Consider the following 17,416-nt stretch of genomic DNA (forward strand, 5'->3'; position numbering starts at 1 on the left):
CCAGCTCCCTACACGCATATGCCTTCGCTCCCTGTCCTGCTTCCACTTGTGGAAGCTCCCCTCTCCCACTTTGCATTCACCCGGCCACAGCTCTGCTGCTCACCCTGCTCCCACGCAGCCCTGCTCCACCTAGCCCACTCCCACCTGCCCCAGCAGAGCCTGCTCCACGGCCACGGACCAAACACTTGCTCCGGTGAGAGCTCTGCCACTGATCAGAGCAAGCCCAGGATTTGGCTTTGTAAAATCTACGCTGTCCCAAATTTGTACTCATTTTTCAGGCATTCGCAGAGCCTCCTCACCCTCTGCTGCCTACCTAGCCCTGGGACAGTGCCATCAGTGTCCAGAAACTATTATGTTTCAGTCACTTCCACAATTTCAGAATAATCCTTTTAAGAAAGGAGAAAGACAGACCACTTTAAAAATTATTTAAAGGATTTTTGGGTGTTTCAGGGAAAATAACAAAATAATTAATTTTCGCATATTCTGAGTGGGCTCCCATTAAAAACAGTTCAGAATGGGATTATTCTTTGAACTGTTCCAAGCAGACAATAGTTTCCTGACAATAAATCCATGAAATACCAAATCATGGAACATGTTAGTAATCATAACTGGAAGGTAACAAATTCTGCCAGGAGGTTTCAAGTCTCAATTTGCAGAGAAATAGGCTTCCCTCCTATTTGTCCCATGCGCACATCTCACCTAATAATTTATTTCACCTCAATTCAGCTATTTCTTTTGCAAGCACAGTCAATTGTAGGAATTTCCTAGATCCCCTTCACATTCTTTCTACAAAAATAATTCAAGTACAATGAGAAAATGCTGGACGCTGAGTTCATAATAGGAGACGAAACAGTAGCAGCAAACGGAAAAGACTGCAACTATAACCAAATAAATACATCCAATTAAAGAAAAAGATTTTCAACTTTGCTTGTCCGCCAGGAGTTTTAACTGTCCACTAACTCCTGGAAAGGATGCATATATAACTTCAGAAAATTTATCTGCTGCAGTGAAATTCCAAGAAGCCATATCAATAATTTTTTTCTGCCCCAAGTGCTATTTAGCTTATTAAACTTTATCATCCACACACTTATATATAGCTACATTAAATATGAGTGAGAAACAATATAGCCTTGTACTACAAACACAAATTTACCAGCAAAACAAAGTCAGCCATGGAAAGGCTGACAGCTGTAAGAGTAATGTACGCTTGTCTCCCAACCCCTTCCCTACGCCCCAGCTGCTACAGATCAATATCCATTTGTGAGGCCCATTCTCTTCATCTACCTAAGAGCAACCCATTGTTCGAGCTGACTTCTACAACAGCCCCAGCCCCACTCATACAGCTGTCTCTTCTTTTTTATTTTTGTTTTTAAATAGCGCAACTCAGGAATTTGTCCCTTGACTCCTATTGTTGAAGCAGAAAAACAAGAAATCCATTATTATGCATTTCCAGGCAGATCCAGCAAACATTAAGCCGTCAGAGTTCATTTTCATGAGCAAGCTTATTGGTCAGATATGAGCACGTAACTACAAGCTACATGTGTATAGGAGTAGACACTCGGTTTCCAAAACTATCTTAACTGGCCCCAAATAAGAGGAGGCAGCAGATGAGTAAGTAAAATTGGGTATATTCCAAAACCAAGATTTTTATGAGAGCCCCAGTGATGTTTTGTTTCTCCTGGCCATTTAATGCATTTGGCAAGCTTCAAACGGTTTAAATATTTTTCCAATGAGGTATTTAGGTCTTAAAATAAAAATATTTTAAAAGTCTAGAATTTTTTTATTACTTCTTTTGAGTATGCCACTCTAACATCATCACTTCTAGTATTAACAGAATTATATTTTATAGCTAGGTTCCTGTACTCTGAATCACAGAATGATAAAAATGAGCTGATGATGTTAAGTTTCACATTCAGAGTAATGGATGCAGTGGCCTGGAGCTGCACAGAGTCACAGGAGCTATTTCAGGAGTAATTTATAGTTGAGCTTTAGCGAAAATAAATTTTTGCCTTCTTTACTGCTCACTTGTGCATGAAAACAGCTCCAGAGAAGGTAATTTTTTTTTTTTTTAGCTTCTTAATGTTAAAATATTTGCTCTGAACAGTATTTTCAGAAGGAAAGGCTTTGGACTAACTGGTCTCTGAAAAACCAGACCAGGACTTCAGCTATAAGAGGATGATATTGTGATGTAGCTTTCGGTCAACATACTCTAACTGGGCAGGGATGACCAAGCAAGAGCTCACGTTTCCAGCACCACATGTGAAACCACAATCCAGATCTTCTACAGACTGCCAGATTACTCAGTTCTAAGAGATGTCAAGGCTAGGAACTCGTAATGCAACAAAAAATCCCCTCCACTCTTGAAAGGAAGAAAGAATGAGGTCAGCTTTCAGCATCGTGAAAAAGCAGAAAAGTATATATACATTTGAGGGATCTGTGGGGAGAAGTGAAAAAGTAGTTTGCTTTCAAAGGCGTGCTTCTGCACACATCCGCAAAAGATACACAAATTTTGCACAATCCCCAAAGAACGTACCTTTGTAACATCTTTTTGTCCCCAAATAAACATGCACAGTGTATACACATATTGCCTCCTCTCCAAAGTCTGTTTCTGTTAAGCCAGTTCTTCTCTGAACTCATGTGGCAGCAGCAAAACCAAAAGGTCACATATGCCAATGCACGTCTCATCAAGAAAAGCACTCCCAAGAACGAACGACAGCCCAGTATCTGCAGCACCATTAACCTTGCAACGAGCATATAGGTAAACTTCGTTTCCACTGCCACAGCGATCAGATTTAAACACAATCACACCAGGACTGTTTTCTATAACTAGCTCTGAAAGGAAACCTGAGGTTAAAAGGAAGTGTAGCTATGATATACTGAACTAGTTAAAAGGACACTAGCAGCAGGTAAGGCTTAGTACGTATCACCTCTTCTCCCACAGAACCAACACAGAATTGCCATTAAACATAATAAAAATCCACCTTTTTCCCCTTCCTTTAGACAGCCTTGCTAGTTGATGGGGGAGAATGCAGGGCAGTAACAACTTTCAAATCGTTGATTTTCAAAAATCAGTAGAACTGTGTCTGTCTTTAGTGATTTTAAAAATAAAAAATTATTAAAAAAAAAAACCAAAACATCAGCCTTAACAGCACCTACCTTATCTGAAAAACAGCACTAAACTCAAGAACTGTATGAACGGGCAACACACACTACAGCTTTTATCTCTTCTACAAGGTAGCAGGAAAAGAACCATAGCATTATTCTTTCAAGATTATTCTGACCATATTTCCTGCAGATTGTCTACCTAACCACCGAGTTGCAAAAAATGGACTTTCGAACAGCATCAAGTTAGTTCCAGATGTTTAAATGACTCCAATAGCAATTCAGAGATGGCAGGCTCGAGCTAAGTGATGGCTACCAGGGTGGGACACTGATGCTCTAAAATCTTTCATGACCGAAGTTCCTACAGGAGCATTTCTTTCACCTTTAAAATAATAAGTTAGAAGAAAGTTGACCCTGCAGCCCTTTTATTCTGAAGTAACCCACATTAGGGAGATATGTTTAATCTGAACCTACTCACCTCCTGCTTGAAAAATCCTGCAGTTTAGCAATATGATGCAACTCAAGTAATCACTGCATATCAGAATGACAAAAAAGAATTAGGGAAAGTTCTCTATAGGCCTTGCAAACATGCAGTAAAGCTTTATATACTGATCTGATGTCAATCCTAGTAATGTATGCCTTTGACCAGCGGTCAGAAAAGGAAAAGCTAACAGAGAAAGGGGATATGAACATCTTTATGATGGGCACTGTCAATCCTGAAGGTGTGAGAAAGTGTTAGCAAGCTGCTATGTGTTACATGCTGCCTCCTAGAGAGTTCAAAACATGAATCCTTGGTACAGTGTTATTTGCATATACCTTCTCCCCAAAATCCGGTCTGATATGAAAGGCAACAGGTGATTAAGCGTAGGAGAAATTTTTTAAAAACAAGTACACTTGCTGCCATTTCAGTGTCCAATACAGAAAAGAATGAAGGATATTTTGCCGAGAACAATTTTCTAAGACACATTCCAGAAACAGCAAGAGGGTCAATAGACACACTGTCTTCTGGGTTTACACAGACAAAAAATGCAGCTCCTCAAGGCTGTTATGGTGGGAGTGATATGAATAACTGAAAAGGGCAGGGAAAAAAGCTTTGGCTGCTATTCAGCTGATACACACTAAGTGGAACAGTTCAACTTCTCAGCAGTCGCTCTTGTCCAGAATGGCAGAGTTTCCAGTCAAAACTTTGGTGTAGTTTTCTTTCTTCTTTCTTTTCTCCCATTCCCCCCTCTTGTTTTTTTAAACCCAGACAGCATGTGAGATGCATCACTGCCAGGCCACTGCCTGCCAAAATAGATCCGTCTTTGGTAAATCCAACATTAGACTAAAACGCAAACACCCTCAACTGCTCCCCCCCCCAACTGCCCAATCCCTTCAAAATAACTTAATGATAAAGGCAGACTCAGAAACACTTCACCAATTTCAGGAATGCTTTCAATTGCTCACAGATTTTTCAGCTGCAGGCTCTGGTCCTCCCTCCACAGACAACCTCACATAGCCGCTCTCTGTTACAAGTGGGCACCATCACCAACAGCCGTGGGGCGCCTCTTGGTAGCAGCAACACTGGCAGCATTTGCAGAATCATTAATAACAGTGGGAATTCTGCCATGGACTTCAAAACAGGGCCAGGATTTCAGGCTTTCATTTACACTGCCTCCAAATCAAGCTCCATTGTTTACTATTTTACAATAACCAGTTTGGTTTCTCTGAACTGGCAAGCAGAAAAAGGTTTTGAAATTTCCTTTCCTGAAAGCAAGATGGTAGAATGGGGGGTACAAAATTACACGGGGGCAAGGGGGGAAAGAAAAAATAAAAATCCTTACTTTTAACATTAGAAGAAATGGGGAAAGAAATCTGAGAATCTGTGGATCCCTGAAATCCTTTGGCTGACTAAAACATACAAATAAGCAAACCGCTGACAGGGGATGGAAAATCTTCATCACCAGATCTCAGGAATTGTTGTCTAGTACAGTCGCATTGCACATAATTCTGCCAGGCTACAGAACTGCACACTAACAAGAGATATACCAAAGCAACAAAACACCACTGAAGCTCTAACAAGACAGACAGGGTAAATTAATGGAGCTGGCTCAGTAACACAGTAAGCACACCGCACAAGGCTCTAGCACAGCTCTTGAATTGCTCTGGTTCCATCTGTGCTGCTGAAAAAAAAAATCATATTGCAACAAGGACTCATCACCTAACTGTGTCAGTCCTATATGCATGTCCAGTCCTGCAGCATGACTAAAGGCATGGTTGCTTGCTGATTAATGGGGTCCAACAGCTAGAGGTTGCTTTGAAATTTTACTTAAGTGAATGAGCCCAAGACTTCGGTTGCCTGGCTTTAGACTTCAGTTCTGCCACAGACTCCCTTGCACTTCATTTCCCAGCTATAAAGCAAGTGTATCGCTCTTTCTTTTCTAACACATCCAATCAATTGCCTCAATTCAGTCTGAAAAGTGTTCTGAGCAGCCTAAACATTGTGTAAGAGAAGGACCATTACATAAAAATTAAGAACAGCGGCAAGCACCACCGTGACACGCACCAGAGAAGTGTCTCTCAGCGCACGGCTCCAAGGCCCTAGTGAAAGAACTGTGCCTTGAATCCAAAACTTTGCCTCCTTGCACTACCATTCTCATGTCCTGAATACTAAATATTCAAACTCTCTGGGTGACCAACCTCAAATCCCTGCTAAAATCCAGTAGCTTGCCACACAGCTCGGAGAAACGCAGTTCCATGAGGATACCTAACAGAAGTTTATTACAAAAGAATGAGGTGTTTGCAGTGCATGGAAGGCTGTGTGGGCTCGAGGGAGGAGGTAAAAAGAAAAGAGTTATTCGGAGCCGTGACCAACAATGTTTAAATGTTTAAATGATTTCTGGAGATCTGTTTAGTTGTACTAACACAAGCAATTAAATTCTGCAGTTTATAAATAGAAGTATTGAATATAAATAATGGAAATTATTTCAGGACTGTATAATAGATTGCTAAGCTCATACTTTGAATACTGGGCACAGTTGAAGTCATTTCTCTCCAGCAAAGAATTCAAACACAGCCAATGCAGAACGGATAGTGAGGGTTGAAGAAAGTTACCAGTATGAATTTGCTAGCCTTAAAACCCAACTCTATGGGTACAATACACCCACCTAAACTGAAAATCTTACAAATGACAAGCTAAATTCTGAGATCTTCTGCTTTATTTTCCCTTAGTTCTTAAGCAGGTGAAGATATAGGCTCTAATATTTTGACAGTATAAGAACGACTACGAACAAGCTTTCCAACTGTGTAGCATAAACTAATTGCTTTGCATTAGCAAAGAAAGCTGGCTATATTACACTTGTGATTCAAACTGCAGTCGATCCTTAATTGAGAAGTTGCTCTTAAGCCTCCCCTTCACATTCCCCTTCCCTCCCTAACTTGTTTGCTCCTTTAGCAAAGGAGTTACAAACAGCCATATTGCCAAGCAGAACTCCTCTGCAGTCATGCTCTGCAAAGAGGAAATATAAGTTCAGGCGGATTTCCTTATCTTAGCCTAAAACTGACTGGTGCTTCTGTTCATTGATCTCTTAACACCAAACACAGTGTACACATGGGATACATACGGATATGTATTAAGTTTTCCAGCCACTCCTGCTGCAGTCATTAACTCATTATTGACTAGAAATCAAAACTCCTAAATTAGTCATGATTCCAAAAGGGAAACAGCTGCTATATACAGTGTCACAGATGGCAGGTTGCAAACAAGGCTTACTCTTCCAGAAATGCAAACGACCGTCCTGAGGGACTCTCTACGTTCACACACTACATCATCCGTTAGGAAGGAAGCAGTTCAGGAAGGAGACTGGGGTCTGTATAACCCAGAGAAATAACGTTAGTGTGAATCTAACGGCCTTAAGTCATGTTACCAAGAGAAGAGTGCACTTGTATTGATGGGAAATTTGACGCACATCACAAGCAATGATACACAAGGGTCTGGCCAGCTCCATCTGTGGAGCAAACGAAGAGCAACTGCGTAATCAAAGCATGTAAAACTCACCACCCCGCAGACAACATGGGCAGGTCTTACGCATATCTAACTCTTGCACTCTTGCCCTCTTGCACTATGCTCAGGACTGAGCCCTACGCACCTTGCCTGCGTATTTCACTGACACTGCTGCTGCGCCTTTGTGAATTCACAGCAGAGTATAAGAAAAGCAAAGCCTCTGGAACTATTCACTGCAATAAGTATTTGCCGTATTAATGTCACAAACACCATAGAACTCGTTCACCTTCTAACATTACCTTTGCACGGCACTACATTTTCCAAAATGCTGAGAAGTTCATTATACCAGCAGGTGCCTCGAGGTGGGCAGGAGAAGGACGTGCAACAAGCCCCATGGTCACAGGGCAGATGACTCAGCACCTCCTAAAAATTTAGGCCCATTAAGTAGTTATGGTCTGCAGAAGGCGGGCACCCGCAATCTCGGGTTATGCTGCAGAGTTTACTGCTGACAGTCTGAAATGACTAAAACCTCAGCGATGCACGATGCAACAACAGAGCACTGAGCTGGAGATGCTCCTCTATGGTTTGGCTGTGGGGTTTCAGCGATGCACACTGCATCCGGCTCTGCTGTGACCTGACTGCTGCTCCAACAAAGCATGCTGTAAATGGTGTAAGCAGGATAGTGCTGAAACACAGATCACAGATTTCTCCAGAGCCCAAGTGAAAATAGCTTAGTGCACCCTGCATTGTAAGGATGCGTACATTCTTAATTAAGAGATTTGCGTCCCGCAGCGCAGCAGCCTACAGGCTGGAAAAGCAGTTTACCACTTGACAGCAAAACTGCGTTTGCACAGGCAGGAAGATCAGCTCATTGCAAGAATCCTTCTAAGTGGCAGTATTTCTACATCTATGTTCAGTAGGAGTTTGCCAGTGATTCAGCTCGTGACTACGCAAGGCAATGCAAATGGACATGTCTTCTGTGGGGACAGAGGGAGATACAGACTCTTTACACCGCATTGAAATTGATGGTGAGTGCCCAGGGAACGTGGCATAAGGAAAGAGAAGATAAAATGAAACGTCAAGCATGAAACATCAGTATCTCTCTGTAGTTATATTTACAGACTAGAAAATTAATGTTATGGTGATATTGTATTATAAGGTTTTATGCCTTTACGCTACTCTGGGACTCCAAAAATCTCTGATACAGTGGACATAACCTGATCTGAAAGCCACAGAGCACTGGGGAAAGCTCCTGGAGATTTCAATAAACTTGAGATTACTTCTACTTCCCTCAGTTTCTCCATTTCAAAAAAAAAAAAAAAAACCCACACAAAAAAAGGCCGGTACATCTAAGACTGCTGTGCCAGAGTCAGCACAGGAATAGGACCATCAACTTTTTCATTTATGTTGTTTTCAGATATGACATAGGACTGGGTAGAGAAGAAAGGAAGGAATAGAATGATAATTCTGTAATAATAATTTTGGATACAAGTTTGGATAATTTTGGAGTAATTTTTATTACAGTCTGAGAAGTGACTTGCAATAAGCTCAAGCAGCCAAAAGCATGTAAGAAAGCAAATTCAGTAGGAAAACCCCACTGCCCCAAAAAGATGTCTGAATGTCACAGGATACAAATAAAATCTTTATACAAGCTCATCCTTTCTGAGTGCAGGTTGAAGACTTACTAAAGATGAGCCAGTCCAAAACTAGCAGCAAAACAAAATACCCACTCCATGTTTTCAGCTGTGTCAGAAACTTCTTGACTTACCAGAGTTACGGTCAAATTTGCATTTTATGTCTTCTAAATTTACTACTACTAAACTACTGTCTAAATCCGCAACACATTTACATTAACCTCAAAACCACTCAAGGTTGAACCCTCCTAATATAATAGGAATAAAAATCAGAATAAGGTGATGAGCCCCTGCTTCAGGACAGCAGTTCTGGGAACTCACACACAGCTCATTTTTTTTACTGCTCCAAGCCGAACTTGTTTTCTGGCAAAATTATTACCTAGGACGCCAACATACCACTGTGCTACTCTTCAGCAAAGGGACAGATCCTGCCCGACACCGAGTACCTCAAACCACTGTCCTTCCCTGTCAACTGCTGTGCAAATCAAGAGGTGAAGCGTTCCCCCCTTCCCATGGTTGGCCTCAGCCACTTCCTCTTCAAAAACAGATTCTGAAAAGTCTACTTTGAAAATAAACCTTTAGAAAAGCCAGCCAATTTTTTTGTTTTTATTGCAAGAAGTCTGCAAAGGCACCACTGGGTACCACATTATCCCATAAAGATGTCAGCTTTTTAGTGACTGCAGCTCTAAAGAGAAGGAACAAACAATAGAGTGCTTCCTTATATGTACACCAGCTCTGCACTGGTGACAGAGACTATTTCCCCAAATGGTCAAAAAACTGAAGCAGCTCCACTGTGGTTTTTGAAAGAGAACTGCTTTAAAGCACACATCCAACTGTGATCCAAATGAAGCAAAAGCTTACAGCGATACCTTGTAGGCTTCCCGGTATGAGCATCAGCATGTTGCACCATTTACTTTGTTTATAAGGATATTTTCACAGTACAGCTTTCTGCAACGCAGTAAACTTCCCACCCTGACTTTGCTAAACTGACCTGAGAAAACCTCTGTGTCAAACTACACTTCATGTTGACACTTCAGCATCTCTCTGCAAATGTCAGCTGCTGGTAATTTAGAGGCTCGCTGCAAATGCAAGCAGGGAGCTCAGGGGCCCTAATCCACTCTCCTTTGAATCCTGTGTAAAGACCATGCCCATTGCAGAGACTGAACACAGACTTTTGCTCCATGTTTCTACCACCAAAAAAGGAGATGGGAGGAAACAAAGCTAAACACCCTGCTCTCTCTGAGATCAACTGCCAGACTGGCCAGCTGCAAAGATGATTGAGCCCATACTGGCCACAGAAGTGCTCAGAAGGCATGTGCCCTCTGCATATGGAACCTGAGCTGGGCCTATAGAAGGACTTTGGACCTAGGTGCAAGATACCCATACTGCACATCCAGCCCTGCCTCTAAGGACACACCTGAGGCTCTTCATGAAACAGTCCTGGAGAAACAAGGAGGAAAACCTCTTAATTTGCTTCTCTACCACTATTCTGGTTACTTAATCCCAGCAAACTGTAATACCAAGAGTTATCCCTTAAGGAAGGCCATGGTTAAGTGCTGGTAGCTAGCAGCTCTGTCACAGAGTTTCCAGCTGCAGTTTTCAAAGGCTACAATGACTAAAAGATTGAGAGATGCGAGCATTTCAGAGCCTCATACAGCTTAGCATTAAGTGCATTAAAGAACTGCAGCTATATATTCTTTTGATTGCATGTGTCATTGTGATCACTGCAGAACTTTAATTCCATTACCCTACAACGCATGATGCAAAATATAGCTCTAGTGTCTGCTCATATTTGCAGGTACAAGCTAAAGTAGCCAAGGTGTCAATCTCAAGCCGAAGAAATGAGGGCAACCGATCCCGTTGCTTGAAGAGCACCTTGTTCCGCCAAAGTGAATAGCATTGGCTCTGAACACAGCCAAGTTGTCTGCTTTCCTGGCCAGACAGATTTCTGGGAGCTTTTGGGAGTAGGAGTGCAGCAGCCAAGCCATAAGGGGCAAGACAAATCAGAACCGCTGCAATAGGAGGAGGAGGTAAAAGTCATCATATTGCTTCATTTGAAGTTGGGCAGTTTCTGCATCTCCCTGGAGCGAGTCGGCGAGAGCTGCCCCCAACAGCAGCGCTTGGTGAAACAATATCTTATTTTGCACTTGGGAGTTATGTAAGAGAGGTCCCAGTCACACGGGCAGAGGGAAGCGAAGAAAGGGCATTATTCACAGCCTGACATGGATGAACCCAGTTTAACACATGCACTTGGAAAACACTGTTCTCTCTGTTCAGTAATATTATTTCACATTCCACTCGTTTTGATAACCTTTTCCTTCTCCATCTACCCCGCTGACTGACTGGAAAGTCAACCAATCCCATCTCCTGAGATTAGCCAACACGCATAACTGCAAAGGATTTTTTTTTCTTTCAAGATACCACTGAGACTCATTTTGCAATAAATTATTTACAAATGCATACAATAAAAAGCTAGAGGAATTTAGAGGGGAAGGCCCTCTGCTTCACTATACAGGGAAAGAGCACCGGGGTAGGAATTGCTTCCCAGAATTTACCCTAATGCTACGAGATTGATACACCACCAATACATAGCCTTTCACTCTGATCAGAAAAGGCCAGCCTTGGAAGGGCTGTAGGAGTAAGGAGTTTCAGCCCTCTATTTCAAATGTCATGTCTCTGTATCCCTTTGACATGGCCTCAGCTTTGAAAAAAATCTAGGGCAAGTCCTAATTTTATCTATGAAAAAAATGTATTCTCATATCACTTGATACAGATAAAGCAGAGATGATCCTCCTCTGTCAGAAAAAATCCACATGTGGTGTTACATCTTTAACAACCCCATACGTGCATTCATCTGTAAAGTGCCCTGGCAAATCCAGAAGGCAACAAAGGATCAAATCTGCATGGTGAATTTACAACTAATAGCCAAGCAAATTACAAGACCACAGAGGTATTTTCTTCCTTTGATATGCAATAGCACTTTGGGGAAATTTTCTCAGCTTCTTTTTCATTTACTGTCCTCATTTCTAATAGCATCCTTGATGCTATCTGCTACGCAACCGCCGTGATGCTCAGCATACCAGAAACATCTTAAGATCCCACAGATGTAAAGAAAAATTTGTATTTGATAGTCTCCCAGGATCGAATTAACTGAGAATAGAATGAAGCAGACCTCTTGAGGAGCAAAAGCTATGTTTTACAAGGGCTATCTTGGACTAGAAAAGAGCCCTTACCTATAATTCAGTTTCCTTTCCTGTCCCTGCAACAAAATGTTTGGTATATTTTAAACTTCAGCTTTTTTCCCCCCATTGCTTTTTTTGTTGCCCTTTTATTTAAAGAAACAAACCTTTTCAAATGTTCTGGCTATTTTCTCCCTATATGAATCAAACTCGGGGAAGACATTGTAATACAGTGTTTCTGATCTACATTACTGCATCTTCTGAGCAGATGCATGACACCAAAAAGAGAAGCAATTTAAACATGCTTTCTCCCTCTCTATTCCTTCCTTAAGTTACAGGTATGTTACTGGACTTGGACATTTAAAACTTTAAGCATCCTTCTGCACATCCAATTCTAAATCAAACTAAAGAGAAAATATTTTAAGATGGATATGCAGAAACAGAAATGTATATTTAAAATTAAGGCTCAGTTCAAAAGTTTATCTGAATGGGGATCAATGCATAAAAGACACAAATGACCCTGCAACCAGACTGCAACTGAGAAATAAAAATAAAAGCTATGTGCCATCTGAGACAAGCATGGATTCCGGGATTCTGCATTACATTAAAAGCTGTCTTGCCGTAAACCTAGGACCATGAACAACAATCTTAGTAATACTTCATTGTGACCAATGACATTGGGACACCTGCAAAGTGTTGCTCAAAGGGCAGGAAGTTTAGCTCTACCTGGATCACAGAGTGACCAACAATGTGTGCTAGCTGCAGGCACCCCTCAGGGAGCCCTCGCAAGCTTGACTGCCACAGAATGTGGGGTGTTAAACTGATTTTGCATAAGCTCATTTAGAGCTACGTCAGCTATGCTAAACTCAGATATCACCTTACTGAAGAAAACTGACTGTATCTGTTTAGAATTTTTATGCAAAAATAGGTCTGTGCAGAAATCTCCCTATTTTAATTAGCCTACAGACTGACTTAAGCAAGCCATTAAGTCTCAGAGGGTTTATCCTATCCAAAGGATTGAGGAACTAAACCTATCACATTCATGTTTACAAACAGGCTCTCCAACCTCTGGCTTACCTTTTCAACATCTGCTTTTGTAACATTGATGTCAGCATCCATTTTCTCAAAATACTGCTGTGCTCGATCAGCTTCTTTGCAATCACGTTCAAACCGCCTTTTACTCTGGAAAGAAAAATAGAAGCCTTCATTAATGGGAAATAAACATGATATCAAAATCTACCTCAAATCAGTACATGCCCCTAAAATCTGACAGTTGTTACAGCAGATCAGTTTAGGACTCACTTGTTTACACTGGAATAATTACCATATTAAAGAACTTCAAAGAACCAAGTTACCAGAAAGACATTTTTTTGTTCCATTCTTCAGGCTGCTTGATTCTACCAAGATCACTAGTATTTCAATTTTTTTTTCCTGTTAGCCTCTCTTCTGTTCCTGTAGGCCGAATCACTCCCTTCCAACACTTAACTCCCTCATTTTTATAATGCGCAACAAGGGAGTTACTAGAATTCATACATTTGCAGGTAGGACTTTTGGTTACTGATGTCCCCTTTCTTCATCCTCTCCGCTATTTACTGTCTCATTTTTCATTCATCACATGAACAACAATTCTAACGTATATACTTTTGCAAAACAGCACCTTACTCAAGAGATGGCCCCGTTCAACTTCTTCACGCAGTATGAAGCTATTCGGCTTACAGTGGAATATCTGAACAGGGCCCTTAGGGGCTCCACGTTTCCAGCGACACGTGGCACACTTTTCAAGTCATATCAAATGAAATGCTACTCATGATAGACACAGATCCCACAGAAAGCCAAATGTACTATTAAAACAGACTTTTTCATGTGTCTACCAGCGTATTTAATGCAGCGGAGTTTTAGAAATCCAATGTTTATAGCTTTTATCCATACCCCTTTCTTTTTACAAATATAATTTTTGGAATCATGTCTATGAAAACATTATAAAAATGACTTAAATGTCACATCTGAGGAAGTTTCCACTTACTGCTTCAAGTTGTTTCCAGCAAGTTTCAAGATGTTGTTGTGCCTTTCTGCCATCATGAAAGTGCTGTTTAGAAAAAGAAAGGAGAAAAATAAAACATTTTGAACAACAAAAGAAGAAACAATCAATTATGGTCAAGGAGTTCCAGAAAAAAAACCCAGAAATTATTCTGACAGCTGTGTTCTGCAACACTGCTAAATTGAGCAGGTGTATGATGACTATCTAATGTCTCAGCAGGCTGCAGATGTATATTTGCATCAATTATAGTGGTTAGTTAGACTAAGGCTAATTAATCCCTTTAGCAATTCTACCTTGTATTGTTCGCTGTATCTCATAATTATTGGTTTTCCATACCACGAAATCTGAAGCACTTTTATGTGAAGAGTATTTCTTTGGTTACTGACTGAACACTAGCTCTAAATTAGAATTTCTCTCTACATGCAATTTACCAAGATGCCCTTGATTGGCACATTCTAACAACTGATGTTTGTCCTGATTTTCATTCAGGCTCAGCATAAAACCCTCTTCTTCCTAGTTATTGGCTGCGTGTGGGAGGCCAGCTGTTCATTTCTCTTGAGAGGTACTCAATTCTTTGGGTTCCTCCAGAAACCCTCCTCTCCCAGACAATGGGTGCGTGAGTGTGTGCACACACTAAGGTGCCACAGAAGTTTTAAATATGCGATGTCAGCCAAATTCTCAATGACAAGGAACTTCGTGACATACTTTTTGGAGCAAGGCTCTTAATTGCCGTTGGTTTAAACAACCCTTCTCAATCCTTACACAATGCTCTTCTTCAGAGAATCTAATATCCTTTAGATGTTACCCCCTCTATCTTCCATATGCCTCACTTTTCCTCAGGATAAGCAATTTATTCAAGATGACTGCATAAGTCAATGACTCAGCTCTAAATAGGAATGTTAGCACAGCCCCCAGCTGACTGCTAGAAGAGGTTACTCCCCTTACAAAACACCTTGTAAAATAAGTAATACAGCAAAATACAAATATGGGAGAGATGAGAGAAATGCCTTTCTGCTGTATTATTTACTGGCAATTAGGATGAGTTTACTCAAATACAGATACGGTTTCATGTGGTAAACTTGAAAAATAAAGGTTTCATATTGCCAGATAATCCCACTGCTACTCACTAGAATTCATGCATTCTCAGGACCGGGCATAATAGACATTAGATATATCTTAAGCAACATGATATCAACAGTCTGTTAGGACAGAAAAGCTCCAACTTTGGAACCGTAGCCTGCCACAAACTGCCAAAGTTAGAAAAATGTGCCTGCAAGCACTTTATAATTGGCAGCTACATGGTTTCCTGCATCTTCCACTAAAGCAACTGGTATTTTCCTTCTGTCAGAGAAGCAGGTTTCTGGAGTAAACGGGCTAGTGGCATTTCCTAGCTGCCTTTCTGGCCCCACCACACACACCAGTAAAAAGCCCTGAAACTACAATTCTCCGTCACGCCACGTCCAATAGACTTGTATTGCCTTAAAAATAACAACAGCCTGCAACTCGTCTGCAAGAACAGAAAGAACACCACACTATCCTGAGTGTTCCGGATACTATTACCTGTAGTCCCAAACACCGGCCGTTTAAGGAAGGATGCTCACCTGTAGTTGGGCATAGGGGCACTCTATAGCTTTAATTTTCTGGATAGTGCTTATCTCTGCACAAAAATTCTCAAAGCGGAGAAAAGAGGCACCATGACAGTAATGCTTTCAATCCTGGGCACGTGCCGTGCTCAGCTCTTGAGTCTGCTCCTGCCTACTGCGGAGGGAGAGCGTGCAGCAGCCGGCCATCGAAGGGTCGAAGGGAGCGCAGCTGATGGCCTTGCACTACTGTAACTCGGGAGAGATGCCTTTTGCCATGAGCCTTGATGGGACTTGTGCAGTTCAGACCCCTGCCTACCACGCTAGGCTTCTCCAAAAACTCAGTCACCACTTTATGACATTAAAAAAACCCCAGACGTAACTGTAAAACTGCTGGGGTGGTGGGGAAAGGCTCCAAGCTGATTTCGGTTCCTTTTGTAGATCCCCATTTCCTTTCAACTCTGCACGTGACAGATACTGCATCTTCCTTGCCAGGGGGCTCTGAAACGCTCCTCATTTCAGGCTCGGTTTTGTAATTAGAGTTTAGGAGAAAAGTCCCAAGGAACAATTGTAATTTAACACTACATTTTTCAACATTTTCCTAACGAGCATGGAATTTGTGAAAATCTTAATAGTGAGGCCGCAAGTAAAATTACTTGGCTGCCTTCATACTGCATTTCCTGCCTCCACCAGCCTTTGTCTGTGTGCTCCCCTCTGCCCTGGCTCCAACTTTGCTGGAGTCTAGGAAGGGACTTAATTTGGGAGCAGCTGGCCTGCATGAAACCTAATACTGTCAATGACCCATAAACCTTAGGAAAACAACATGCCAGGTTAATTTAACAGAACACAGTTGTATATAGGGGCTGAAGGATGAACTCAGAATCAAAAGCATATCAGATAACAGGCCTACCCTGAGCTTGTATTTTTAAACCACTTTGTAGTTAATCAATAATGTAATTTTAATTTTCCACAAGCCATCCCTGTTATTTCCAAATTTGCCTTCTCTGTAAAGTAAGCTCTATAAGCTGCTGGAAGTACATAAGAGAGAAGCAGTAAGCCTGAGCAGTACGGCTGCATCTTGTTCAGGTTTTACTACATTTTCCTGGGGCTTTCTGAGAAGCTCTTTTACAGAAGTGGAGCACTGAGATGTGAAATGGGCATTACTGAGGATGACCAAATAGTGAAACTGAGGAACCAATGTTGAGTGACAGTCTGATAAATACAGGTGTATCACATTTTGGAGACTTCAACACAATATTTCCTTTTTTAGTTCAACCATTTTCTAAATATATTTACAACCGGTTTTTGTTGTGTTACCCCATATATACTCTTGTTATGAGAGATAAAGCTACATGTGATAACAGATGAAATATGTATTGAGAGCACTTTTGCTTTTGCAAATCTTTTGCCCTCAAAGGATGATTTTTGCCTTTCAAAAATTCATTTTTACATAAAGCAACTAAGCGGGACATTCCAAGTCTCTATATTTCTTCACTGCCTCCATTTTATAGGTAAGAAAATCAAGACAGTATGGTTTAGTGATCTGCTCAAAGTCATACAGGAAGCCTCCAGTTTCCCCAAACCCTGTACTATCTTCAACTTCTGCAAACTCATTTCCTTTACTTTACAATCTTCTTAAACAGCAAATGCCTTTTAGCTTTTGTGTCGTGTCCCCTCCGCCCCCCAAAAAATAGCAAAAATAAGATCAACTCTTCCTTGATAAGGCTTCAAGATACAAGTTCTAATTTAAAGAAAATTTTTTTAATCGAATGAAATAATTTGTTGTTCTATACCTGATGATTCAGCAAATGGGAACATGACAAACGATTTAGCAAATCACATGGAAAACTACCATTCTTAATTAGTCACACACATTTCAGCAGCACACAGTGATGAATTTA

General features: G+C 41.2%; 1 protein-coding gene across 18 annotated transcripts in view; it reads right to left on the minus strand.

Annotated features, from left to right (window-relative positions):
* Positions 1 to 17,416, minus strand: part of FNBP1 (formin binding protein 1) — a 103,757-nt gene that overhangs the window by 37,072 nt on the left and 49,269 nt on the right. For all 18 annotated transcript variants that reach the window (XM_075112572.1, XM_075112561.1, XM_075112560.1 and 15 more), the window contains 2 exons: positions 13,921 to 13,983; positions 12,975 to 13,079 (listed from right to left, as the gene is read on the minus strand). In XM_075112572.1, the coding sequence (XP_074968673.1) occupies positions 12,975 to 13,079; positions 13,921 to 13,983 (168 nt within the window). The remainder of the gene's footprint in view (positions 1 to 12,974; positions 13,080 to 13,920; positions 13,984 to 17,416) is intronic.

Source organism: Phalacrocorax aristotelis, chromosome 17 (genome assembly GCF_949628215.1).
Source record: "Phalacrocorax aristotelis chromosome 17, bGulAri2.1, whole genome shotgun sequence".
In the NCBI taxonomy this organism is placed as follows: Eukaryota; Metazoa; Chordata; class Aves; order Suliformes; family Phalacrocoracidae; genus Phalacrocorax; species Phalacrocorax aristotelis.